This window comes from Notolepis coatsorum (assembly GCF_963971535.1).
Source record: "Notolepis coatsorum genome assembly, chromosome: 19".
Taxonomy (NCBI): domain Eukaryota; kingdom Metazoa; phylum Chordata; class Actinopteri; order Aulopiformes; family Paralepididae; genus Notolepis; species Notolepis coatsorum.
The window spans coordinates 75,591,374-75,604,573 of NC_140183.1; the positions used below are offsets into that span (position 1 = coordinate 75,591,374).

General features: G+C 45.2%; 1 protein-coding gene across 1 annotated transcript in view; it reads right to left on the minus strand.

Annotated features, from left to right (window-relative positions):
• The window catches only part of ankrd28b (ankyrin repeat domain 28b), a 53,484-nt gene that overhangs the window by 18,339 nt on the left and 21,945 nt on the right, over window positions 1-13,200 (minus strand). The window contains exons 9-17 of the mRNA XM_084336442.1: window positions 12,874-12,942; window positions 10,853-10,993; window positions 10,045-10,156; window positions 9,551-9,577; window positions 9,315-9,389; window positions 8,642-8,843; window positions 8,133-8,220; window positions 5,980-6,097; window positions 2,735-2,954 (exon numbers count right to left, since the gene is read on the minus strand). Of these exons, the coding sequence (XP_084192568.1) occupies window positions 2,735-2,954; window positions 5,980-6,097; window positions 8,133-8,220; window positions 8,642-8,843; window positions 9,315-9,389; window positions 9,551-9,577; window positions 10,045-10,156; window positions 10,853-10,993; window positions 12,874-12,942 (1,052 nt within the window). The remainder of the gene's footprint in view (window positions 1-2,734; window positions 2,955-5,979; window positions 6,098-8,132; window positions 8,221-8,641; window positions 8,844-9,314; window positions 9,390-9,550; window positions 9,578-10,044; window positions 10,157-10,852; window positions 10,994-12,873; window positions 12,943-13,200) is intronic.

Consider the following 13,200-nt stretch of genomic DNA (forward strand, 5'->3'; position numbering starts at 1 on the left):
GCTGTCCCACGATTGGCGCACATGTCACATGACCTGGCCAATCAGAGCGCAAAACTCGAATGCGGAAAAGAAGTTCTGTTGTAGAAGGCATACACGCGACCCGTCACTCCTCCATGGAGTTTGGGGGTGGGAGGGTGGCGTTCGCTGCGTTCTCCGTGGATCATGACATGCTTTATCGGGGGTGTGTGTCTTGAATGGGGATGTGGTGGGGATTGATGTGTCGGGTGTTTGAGGGACTGGCTGTTCCGGGGGGTTCACATGCCTTCGAGCAACACTGTACTTATTTTATGCCTATTCCTATGTATGCACGTTCTACGTTGCACTACTTTATTGTTTTTTATACCTATTCTTATGTCTGCACTTTATGCATTGTTTTTATTCTTGTCAACTGTATACACATTTTATGCCTATGTTAATTTTATGCTATTTGCTGTGGGGGACTTTGGGCTGCGGTCCATGTGTGAAAGGTGCTATAGATTATTATCATTATATTGTACAAAAAAAAATTATGCATTGAAATGTCTAAGTCTCGACAACATTGAAAATGAGGGTGACCTCACTTGTCCTTTTTTTTTTTTTCCACTTTTTCTCCTTTTTTCTATTTTTCTCCCATCCCAATTCCACTGTGCCAATTCTTTCCTCCCCTGTCTTGAACGTTGCTCGCATATGCCCCCCACTGGCCGGTTGTAGGGAGGATAGAAGCCTTGCATCACGTGTCCCCTCCGGTACACGAGGAGGCAGCCTGTCACATCTTTTCACCTGCCAGCGTGGACTCTCGTTGGCGAGGTGTAACGTGTGGGAGGCTCACACTACCCCCGCCATTTCCTGTCTCTGCTGCGCAGGCGTCCCCAACCGACCTGTGGGAGTCGCTGTCCACAACGTCCAGATTACCACCCATCGACTTCCACCCGCTAACTCTGCCAATTGAGTCAGTATGACGGCCGGCCCAAGCCAGAGGCAACGCCGACAGCCAGAGTCGAACCCGGTGTCTCTTGCGTTGGTGACGAGCACAGTGTCCGCTGCGCCACCCAGCCGCCGCCTCAATTGTCCTTTTCAAGAATAAATAAAGGTTTGAATGAATATATTTCAGTAATATTTTGCATATCATCTGATCCTTTGCATGGTGAGTTTGACAAGCTTCCATCTGGAAGGCGCTATAGAGTTCCCCTAGCCCCCCAAAAAACTGATTTAAGACATCTTTCATCCATTGCAGATTAATTCTTTCATTTCAACCATGGTACTGGTTAGGTCAGGTGCCTAAAGTTCTGTCTGCGTTTGTGTTGTTGTTGTTGTTTCTCTTTTGTCTATGTATTGGGCTGCTTTGGGACAATGTTTTTTGTGCCTGTATGTTGTCGTCTTGTTGATTGCAACCTGGTGGTGAAGCCAAAGACGAAAAGTGGATCCATCTAACTATTAACACTTTCAGTGCCAGCCATGCGGGGCGCTAAAGGGGTATGCCAGCGTCCACTTCAATGATAGAGCTCTCATATTTGCAAAAGCATAAACTATGTCTTAAATTATGCGTCTAATCTGGCCGTCGCTTATCAATGACTTGTTTGCAGTCAACATTGTCGAAACGGATATATTTTTTTTAAATAATCGGTTCATTTCCGTTTTATACCATTTTGAAAAACTCGTTTTTTGAAAGTTTCAGGAAAATATAAAGATTCTGTGATAAACGTCCTTTACTGGAATATTCTGGAATACACAAAAAACATTGTAATTTTTCGGCCTATTTATGAATCGTTTTCAAATAAACGCTAGATTATCGATAGTATATGTGTACTTATGCACGCTATATAAGCAGGCTTAAAATCGAATCTCTTATTTCCTGATCGCACACACACACACACAGGGCACACGTTGATATCTCTGTGAAAAAAGTTCTGATTATCCTAAGACTGGTAAAATAGATTCCTTACCTCAGATCAGATGTTCTCCAAAAAGATTATTCCAATTCCTGATCGCCATTCCAAATATCGATCGCGTTTATTGATCCAACGCTGGATACTGGAAATATGTATTCCATGCTGTTTTGGGGCTCGGAAATGAATCTGATCCTCTCGGGTAGCTTGCCCAAGAAGTAAAATGAGGAAGCTGGATTCCCCCCCCCCCCCCCCCCCCGTTTGAATCCATTCCAAAGGGGTGCAGTACCACAGGGAGACGATAGGGGCGGTATTTTCCCAATGGAGCTCAGAGAGAGTTTGCAGCACTAACGTGAAACTAGATTGATGAAATATGAATTCAAATCGCTAATAAAAAAAAACGAGATTTATCATCGTTGGCACTCAACGGTCGGCATGAACTAACGATAAATCTCGTCGCTGGCACTCAATGTGTTAAAGGAACAGGCCGAAATCTTGGGAAATTAGCTTACTGTCTTCTCCAGAGAGAGACAAGTAGATAGATACCAGTTTCCACTCTGTGCGTTCAGTAGAAAGCTATCTGGCTGCACGTTAGCCTAGCTTATAATGGAATTGGACAGTGCCGGTTAGCCTAGGCATTGTCCAACTAACACCTCTACCACTGTCTGCTTCCATTCATTGTGCTAAGCTAGGCTAACGTGCAGCCAGATAGCTCTACTCTACTGAACGCACAGAGAGGAAACTGGTATCCATGTTCTTGTCTCTCTCTGGAGAAGACGATAAGCTAATTTCGCAAAATGTTGGCGTGTTCTTTTAAATAAGTGTTGTCCATTCCAGACACACGTCCCCTGAACCCCTGGTCTCTGTACCGTTGTAGCAGGCCCAGTGCAGAGGCGTGTAGCCCTGGCCGTCTGTCAGGACGGGGAGCGTCTCCACCGATTGGGCAGCGTGCAGCAGGCCGCCCAGCACCCCGATGTGTCCGCACGCCGCCGACAGGTGGACCGGGGTGCGGCCTTTACAGTCCCGCCCCAGGAAGCTGGCGCTGTGCTGCAGCAGGGCCTCCACACACTCCTCGTGGCCCGTCACCGCCTGAGGAGGGCAGGGGGAGGGGAGGGGAGGGCGGTGGCGTTAGAATACATGGAGAATACACACAAGAGTAATGATGACTTCTTTCAGAGTTGATGACGAGTGGATGAGGACAATCCATGTGTTTGTACTCCTTTTGAATGACCCCCTTCAACTGTCGTACAGAGGGAACAGTTGTGCTTACAGTATGTATGTGTTTGACTGCCTGTGTGTTAGGGCTGCATAATATATGGATTATTTTTATTTTTTTAAATAACTTTTTTTTTTCAACATGAAACAAAACATATAACAATACAATAATAATAATACATAAAAATACATCCCAGGACAATAAATTAACACAACATGACAAGACAATAATTGAGACAGACTGTACAGTGATCATCCCAAGCCCCCTCCATCACCATCCACAGCAGTCACAATCCCCAACCCTCGAGGACCCCGAGTCCGGCGCCCCAGCGAGTCAAAGCATCATGCCTCTTTAACACCACGACACGCCGAGGCCCCGAACCAGGGCCCCCCCCCACCCCGTGACCACCCGACCCAAAACCAAAGGGGCCCAGAACATACAATCAATTATACAATAAAAAAATATATATATATGTATATATACCGTATGTATATTTATAATTGTATTGTTGTTGTTTTTTTTTTATCATGAATGAAATTGAGGGTAAAAAGCGGATATTTAAAAGGTATCCAACAACGTTTCTTGTAAACACCTCGCTTTTGTTTATATAAAAATGTCCACCAAAATAGACAGTTTTCTGTTGTTCTAATAGTAATTAGTAATCTAATAATTCTAAAAGCTGAATAAATCTACCTCATAATCTTTGCAAAGTCCATTTTCTTTGCTCTCACAATTTTTACATCCCATCTGTGTTATGTTTCACTTTCGGTATTGGCAAAGTTTTAATCCGACCTCCTTTGATTGACAGGCAGTTAGCTTGTTATATTTCAAGGAAGATCGCATAGACCAATCAAGTTGAAGCACAGGGGCATGTTGACACGCCTCCAAGTGCACTCTTTTTGTGTTCTACACCGTCCTCTGGCTCGTGACGTGCGGAAAAAAACATGTGATACACAATCTTAAGGAACCGCTTTCCTACTACTGTGGTCTATAGCGCCAAGATCAACAGCTAGTGGTCAGACGATATCAGTTTGAAATTCCAGTTTCAGTGTGATAACAGGGTATCTGCAGGTTTCAAGAAGTTACATTTAAGACCTTTTTAATACCAGTTGAGTAAAATTGTATATCAATTTCATGACCATACTAGCAAAAAATAAAATAAACCCTGTGTGACACTGAACTGGCGGCTACACTTGTGCACCAATTTATATTCTTGCACGTTCCATACAAGCACTCGCCAGACTGCCTCCCGAAAAATGTAATACCTGTGCAAATTAAATGTAAGACTTTTTAATTCCTTTTAAGGCCTTAAATTGAGAATTATGAATGCAATACTGGTAAAGACTTTTTCATACCCTGCAGTAGGGCTGACCCCTAATCGATCGAAAGGAGCCGTAGTCATCTGCCAACCTCTTAGTCGAATGCAAAAAAATTAATATATAGGCCCATTATATATATATATATATTTTTTTTTTACCATTCTTTCCAAAAGGTAGTGCAATACCCGTAGTACGCTCTGCTGAGCGCACCACTCTCTGGAGGGCCTTCCTGTCCTGTGCCGTGCTGTTTCCAAACCAGGCAGTGATGTTTCCAGTCAGAATGCTCTCTACAGCCCCGGAATAGAAGGAGTGGAGTATCTTCCCAGATACTCTGAACTTCCTTAACTGTCTCAGGTGATAGAGGCGCTGTTTCGCCTTTTTTTTTACCACAGAATCTATGTGTGTTGTCCATGTCAGGTCCTCTGTGTTGTGGACTCCCAGGCACTTGAAACTGCTCACCCTGTCCACGATAGCCCCATTTATCCACAGTGGTGTGTGTGTCCCCTGCTGTATTCTCCTAAAATCCACGATCAGCTCCTTGGTTTTACCAATGTTCAGGAGTAGGCTGCCGTTATCCCGGCACCAGCGTGCCAGTTCATCAACCTCCTCCCGGTAGGCCTTCTCGTCATTGTTAGAGATGAGATCAGCCCCACCACCACCGTGTCGTCAGCAAACTTCACTATGGAGTTGGAGCTGAACCTGGCCACACAGTCATGTGTGTACAGTGAATACAGCAGGGGGCTTAGAACACAGCCCTGGGGGGACCCGATACTCAGGGTGATTGTGCTGGAGGTATGACCCCCCACCCTGACCGCCTGGGCCTGTCACTCAGAAAGTCCAGGATCCAGGCGCTCAGGGCAGAGCTCAGACCCAGATCGATCAGCATGTCAACCAGTCTGGTGGGGACTATGGTGTTGAAAGCTGAACTATATTAGTCAATGAACAGCAATCTCACATAGCCCCCCTTCTGACTGTCAAGGTGAGTTAGGGTGTTGCGTAGTACTTGGGAGACCGCGTCGTCAGTGGACCCGTTTGTCCTGTATACAAACTGCAATGGGTCCATGTTACTAGGGAGGGAGGCACAGATGTGGTCCTTGCAGCCTCTCAAAGCATTTCATGACCAGTGACCACAGAGGTGAGTGCCACCGGTCTGTAGTAATTTAGGCCTGCTGGGGAGGAGTTTTTTGGTACAGGGATTATAGTGGACACCTTGAAGCAGGCAGGGACCATTGACTCGGCCAGGGATAGATTGAATATAGTGGTGAACACCGGGGCCAGCTGATTTGCACAGGACTTGAGTATTCGTCCTGTTATCCCATCTGGGCCTGGAGCTTTCCTAGTATTCACACCCCCGCGGATGAACAGTGACGCCGCTAGCCAGTGAGCTAACGTCGCCACTGCTCGCTCCAGCGTGATAATAATGTATTCTACTTCCCATCGCCATGCAGTCCAAGATGACGAACAGGGATTCGATTGTGTACCCAAGCAGATATGAAATACTTATACTGAAATTATTCTTCATGAATATGACGACCCTACTGTGTGTGTCTGTGTAAAAACAACAAGACGTCCTCCTTACTCCTCTGTGCAGAGCCGTCCTGCCCCACTTGTCTTTGGCTTCTACGTTAGCTCCCTTGTTGAGCAGAGAATACACACAGTCTGTATGTCCACTCAGCACAGACAGCATCAGAGGGGTTCTGAGGACACACACAGACAAACATGATCAGGCACCATCTAACAACAACAACATACATGATGACAGTAAAGGCAGAGATATGCTCAACATCAGTCAGTTTGCGCGTAGGAGCTAGATTGACATACTTCCACTTTCACTTGTGGGTTGCAGTACACCGCCAAACCACTAGGTGGCTGTGCTGCGTTGTGTTGTACAAATGGCTGTATTTTCGGACTTCCTGGACCGGTCCGCGTGTATCACTTCCGCAACGGATTTGATTTCCGGGGTTGGCCTGATTGGCCGCGACGGCCACGTCACACGCCGCGGCCCCGCCCCGCGGCGGCAACGCCAGAGGCTGCTGTGTTTCACTGCCGCTTTCCCACTTCAACGCCGCAGCAGCATTGTCGCGCCACATCTTCTGAGTGCAGAGCTGTTTAATCACTTTTCCCACTGCGTTACCAGTGGCGCGACGCTGGAGTTCACTTCGCCTTTCACATCGCGCCGCGCTTATGCCGTCTAGCACAGTCTCTAACAGTAACAGTAGTCTGACCAGTTTGTTTTGTGATGTTTGTAATCTTGTTTAGAAACACGGGTCTCTTGTCCATTGATGGATATATAATGGATATATTTTGTCTGGCACAGTGGTGTAATGGTTAGTGCTCATTCCTGTCAAGCGGACGACCCGAGTTCGAAACCCTGCGTGTCTAATATTATTTTTTTTGGAATATAATATTAATGACTGTATACGCAAAAGTAGCCTAGTTTTAAGTTAAAATATTATAAATCTACATGCATTGAGGATGTCATTCTTTATATAGCTCTCAAAGTGCACCAGATTGAAGCATTTACATCGCAAAAAAAAAGAAAAAGGGGGGATTCGAACGCGGGTCGTCCGTGTGAGAGGTATGAGGACTAACCATTACACCACGTGGCAGATAAATAAAATATCCATTATATATCCATTAATGGACAAGAGAGCCGTACGTCGGCCGTCTAATGAAGTTAGATTTATACAGTACACTTTGACTGCTGAATTGACACGTTTAACTTATTCATTCTTTAATTCAGCAACATTAATGCTTCTTACTGTTACTGTTGGAGACTGTGCTAGGCGCGACAATGCTGCTGTGGCGTTGAAGTGGGAAAGCGGCAGTGAAACACAGCAGCCTCTGGCGTTGCCGCCTCGGCCGCTGCCGCGGCGTGTCACGTGGCCGTCGCGGCCAATCAGGCCAACCCCGGAAATCAAATCCGTTGCGGAAGTGATACACGCGACCGGTCCATGGACCTTCAATTTGGTCCATGTTTGTAATGTAGTTAATCGCAACCGATAATGGAACGCTCCGACAGAGCTCCCGAGATGATAAATGGTAAATACGGAAGCCCAGCCCAGGGCAGCGGCCAATCACAGCTCTGCGCTGTCCAAGTTAGCTCGCGTCGGAGTTACATTTTTGGCCAGCTGCACGTAGGTGTCACCAGTAGGCTTGCGGGAGCTCCAGCTGCACATAGGTGTCACCAGTAGGCTTGCGGGAGCTCCAGCTGCACATAGGTGTCACCAGTAGGCTTGCGGGAGCTCCAGCTGCACATAGGTGTCACCAGTAGGCTTGCGGGAGCTCCAGCTGCACATAGGTGTCACCAGTAGGCTTGCGGGAGCTCCAGCTGCACGTAGGCGTCACCAGTAGGCTTGCGGGAGCTCCAGCTGCACGTAGGTGTCACCAGTAGGCTTGCGGGAGCTCCAGCTGCACGTAGGTGTCACCAGTAGGCTTGCGGGAGCTCCAGCTGCACGTAGGTGTCACCAGTAGGCTTGCGGGAGCTCCAGCTGCACGTAGGTGTCACCAGTAGGCTTGCGGGAGCTCCAGCTGCACGTAGGTGTCACCAGTAGGCTTGCAGGAGCTCCAGCTGCACGTAGGTGTCACCAGTAGGCTTGCGGGAGCTCCAGCTGCACGTAGGTGTCACCAGTAGGCTTGCGGGAGCTCGGCAGGCTTGGCGCAACCTTTGCAACCACTTTGACATCCGAGTAAAAATAATTAGGCATAAGTATTAAAATCCTCTGTACTTACTGTCCATTGCCATCCTGAATGTCAACCGCACTTTGAAGATCAGCGTTTCCGATGAGCAAACGCAAACATTCTGAATGACCGTTTGTGGCTGAAAAGAAATTCATAAAAAATACCATTCAGTTAGTCTTTAATTTAATTACAGAGATGAATCACATTTATAAAATGAAGTTTGAGTGTGTGTGTGTGTGTGTGTGTGTGTGTGTGTGTGTGTGTGTGTGTGTGTGTGTGTGTGTGTGTGTGTGTGTGTGTGTGTGTGTGTGTGTGTGTGTGTATACAAAGTGCTGGGCCCATCTGCGTAAGTAAACCTTAATAGAACACCTTTCTGTACAGTTAAGTAACACAGGTAATATAGGACACCTTTCTGTACAGTTAAGTAACACAGGTAATATAGAACACCTTTCTGTACAGTTAAGTAACAAAGTGCTTCACAAACCTTAAGATAAAAAGAAAAACATTGGGAACCAAGAGAGAAAAAAAGAGCAGTTACACAACACCGGTGCGCAGTGTACCTGCAGCATGGATGGGGGTTCTCTTCAAGGTGTAGTCCTTGACCAGGATGGAGGCTCCCTGGTTGATAAGGACGTCCACACACTCCACGTGGCCCTTGAAGGCAGCCAGGTCGAGAGGCGTGCGCCCCTGGCCGTTCCTGACATCCAGGTCCAGCAGGGACTGCACCAGCACCTCCATGGCATGATGGTGGCCGTGGTACGCCTGGAAACACAACATGGAGGATTGCAATAGTAATATACAATGTGCAGGTGATTAAACTCGGTATAAAATATATTAATTAGTACTACTGAGTATAGTGCTAATCAGATATATGTACAGTACAGAGTTAACATTTACAGAGATATACCGGTAGGTATAGAGACACTATGGTAGTAAGTCATACTGGCCAGCAGCGTAACTAGTAAGAGTAGGTAAGGGATATGTACAGATATAGATATAGTATCTACAGATGTGTAAAATATACAGGTATGTACAGACAGATGTGGATAGGTAAGAATAAATAATAAGAATAAATAATAAGGCACCAAATTCCTCATAAATCGTTCTCTCTTCCATTGCCATGTACAAAACAATGGTTGCTATGTTACAGGCAGCCATACTGGAAGAAAGAGAACTACACAAACATTCCGTGCAAGGCCTCCATTAGACATGTATAACAGTGGTGCTACTCACAGCAAGGTGCAGGGGGCTTATAGGGGCTCTGACATCAGAGTCATTCAGGATGTCTGTCCCTGAGGTTTCCATCAGCTGAAGGAACAAGATACATTCAGTTAGAAACTCTAGTCATATAGTTATAGTAGCTTAGTGTTCAACATCAAGAACCTCAGATATACAGTACATGGACGAATGAGTGACACACAAAAATAACACGACACTCAAAAAAGAGAAAAAGTACAAATTACACTCACCACGTCTAGAGGCGTTTCACTAGCAATCTGAAAGGTTAAAGTAAAGCAATGCATGAACGGAGAAACACATCATTACATTTGGACATCCTATTGAAACACAGCATGACATTTGGACATCCTATTGAAACACATTACATTTGGACAACCTATTGAAACACATCATTACATTTGGACATCCTATTGAAACACATTACATTTGGACAACCTATTGAAACACATCATTACATTTGGACAACCTATTGAAACACATCATTACATTTGGACAACCTATTGAAACACATCATTACATTTGGACATCCTATTGAAACACATTACATTTGGACAACCTATTGAAACACATCATTACATTTGGACGTCCTATTGAAACTCATCATTCAATTTAGACATCCTATTGAAACACATCATTACATTTGGACGTCCTATTGAAACACATCATTCCTTTTGGACATCCAATTGAAATACACAGGAGTTGACAGCTAGGGTGTAGTTCTCACCAGCTCCAGACAGAGGCGATGTCCGTACGCAGAGGCATAGTGCACAGCATTGTAGCCCTGATTGTCCCGGATCCCTGGATTAGCATCGTTTCGCAGTAAGTATTCCAGGCACCTAGAGCAACGACAAAGAGGCTTTAGCCACGACTAAAGTCTGTACAATATTACAAGGGATGGTTGAGAATTTTTAAACCCTAGGCCTATTTCTTACATAAATAGGTCATTTTCTAGTCTATACCAATGACTGTAGCAGCCAGTGTGAGCTTAAGATATTGGAGCACATAGGGCTAGGGTGCCAAAAATCAGACCTCTCCCTTTAAACACGCAAAGTCAAGTACTGCAGGGTTCTTTAGCGGTTTGTGACGAGGTGGAGTAATGTTGATATCAAACGCTATTTTATTTGAAGTCATTACTTGTAGATTGGTTGATTGGAGATTTTACATTTACATTTGGTCATTTAGCTGACGCTTTTATCCAAAGTGACTTACAGGTCCTGTACAACAACACGTCAGCAGGGTCAGTGAGATTGTCCGTGGAACAGTACGTCTCTCCACAACCCTCCCCCCGGCCATACCAGACACCTCCCCCGGTGCTGCAGTGCCTCCGTTTCACTGTATAAGAGCCGCCCTCTTTTCCTGATCCTCCAATCACAACTGTCAGAGAGATGACACAAAGGTTGTGATTGGAGGATCAAGAAAAGAGGGGATACGGCTTTAGTCAATTCAGCTTGCATGCAGAGACAACCCGTCCTTCCAACCTCCCCTACCGCCTCATTCATTCATTGGGTCAAACAGTCCTGGTTGTTACTGACTTTCCGTCTGTGTCGGAGGCGGCGGCGTAGTGGAGGGGGGAGCAGCCACTCTCGTCCAGGTCGTTGACGCTGGCCCCCGAGCCCACCAGAGCAAACAGACACTGGTAGTTACAGTTAGCAGCAGCATAATGCAGCGGAGTCCTGGGGGGAAAACACAATTAAGATTAGATCAAGATTCAAATGTCAACAAGTTGCATGAGCAAAGCATCTCCTCGCTTCTCTTGGTGGATCTGAATGGACCCCCTTCTGAGCGATTTGACCCCTGGGCTTTCCCTAAACAATGTTATAGTGGAGCCGTGCCATGATGACAATGCTTCAGCGCCACCAGGTGGTAAAAAAGAAAAAAAGGGGGGGTTTATTTTGCAGTGTAAGCTTTGGGCCAGCTTAGAAACGGACGCATTGTTGTCTAATACGAGATTGCTCTGTTCCACTTTGTGTGTGTTTTTGTGTTAAACGTTAAACTATTGTGCAAGCTTATACACTGTACTTAAATAAATTACTTATTTGGAAGTTACCTGTGTGTTTGCTATTTTATTGGAATGTTGGAACCTATCTAACCCGTCCCAGTGATTGACTGGTCGTTGAAGTCCCCCAAGTTTGCTCTGAACAGGTAAATCTGCATTTTGTTATGATGCCTCTAGCTCATGGAATGAACTCTAACAGTCCTTAAAGCTGGAGATTCTCCCCTCTGTTGCAGAGTTTGAATGAACTCCAACAGTCCTTAAAGCTTGAGGTTCTCCCCTCTGTTGCAGAGTTTGAATGAACTCCAACAGTCCTTAAAGCTGGAGATTCTCCCCTCTGTTGCAGAGTTTGAATGAACTCCAACAGTCCTTAACGCTGGAGATTCTCCCCTCTGTTGCAGAGTTTGAATGAACTCCAACAGTCCTTAAAGCTTGAGATTCTCCCCTCTGTTGCAGAGTTTGAATGAACTCCAACAGTCCTTAAAGCTTGAGGTTCTCCCCTCTGTTGCAGAGTTTTAAACCTTGATCTCCAACCTTTGTCCATCAAGTTGTACGTGTTTTAATTGATTTGTCATCCTTGCTTTTCTCTACCCTCGTCTTGTCGTCTTATTGTTGCGATTTTATATGCTGTGATTTCTATGATATATTTATGATTGCTTATCTCTGTATGTAAATCTGACATCACTGTAAATGAGGGAAACCTCATACAGTACAGTACAACGAAAAGAAGTGGCCATCTAAGCAGAGTGCAAAGCAGTGGTGCGTTATTGAAATCATCTGGGGTTGCACGCACCTAATGGCGCCACGTGCACACACGCTCCCGCGAATGCGCATTTAATGTCCCCTCGCTTGAGCACAGACTAAAGACAGTGCCTAATTGCCTCTACGAATGGAATGTAACACATGTCATTCACAACAAGTTAGGTGTGAATGTATCTGAGAACGTATTTAACACACCTGACGACCGGCGCTATTGATATGCAAATAACGAGTACTTATCTGGAGTGCAACCCCGTCCCATGAAGAACGCATGCCTGGTGCAAAGGCAACAGTAACGTGCATTAACAATATACACTGTACAAGTGATTAAAATGGAATGTATATAAATACTATTTATGCTATTAACTGACAGTGTTACAATATTATTGTGTACAGTAAATCCATACTGGCCAGTGGTATAACTAGTAATAGTAGGTAAGGGATATATATATACAGATATAGAATATAGTATATACGGGTATGTAAACAGGAATATATGCGGGTAGATTCACAGATGTTGAAAATATATACAGTATACGGTTGTACAATATTGTACAATAATACAGGACGTATGCATGGCTATCATACAGAGTTATATGGGTAGACTATAGTTAAGTTCACTGTTCAAATTTGAAAAGGAGAGCTGGGCGATACAAACTCATCGCCGGCGACATTCTGCTCTGCAAACAACAGGTGATGGTTAATCAAATAACAGCCGATACTCAAATACAACCGTGGACGATGAGGTGCGTTTATGGTATTGCGCCATATTGGTAGTAGAGGAACACTATGACTACAGACCTGCCAAAGCTGTCCTTTCTGTTGAAGTCTGCTCCCGTATTGAGGAGAAGATTGAGACATTCCAGATTTCTGTGAGATTAGAGAGAATTATAAATTAACAGATTAACTGGTGAACCGCCCCCTTCAAGAACATGAAGCATTAATATAATACTTTCATTTAATTTAAAAAGGAACACGCCAACATTATGGGAAATGCGCTTACGTATTTCTCCAGAGTCAGACAAGAAAATGTCCTCCCTGTGCATTCAGTAGAAAACGATCCCGCCGCAAACTAGCTTAGTTTAGCACAAATGAATGGAAGCGGATCTGCTAGCCTAGCTGTTCGCC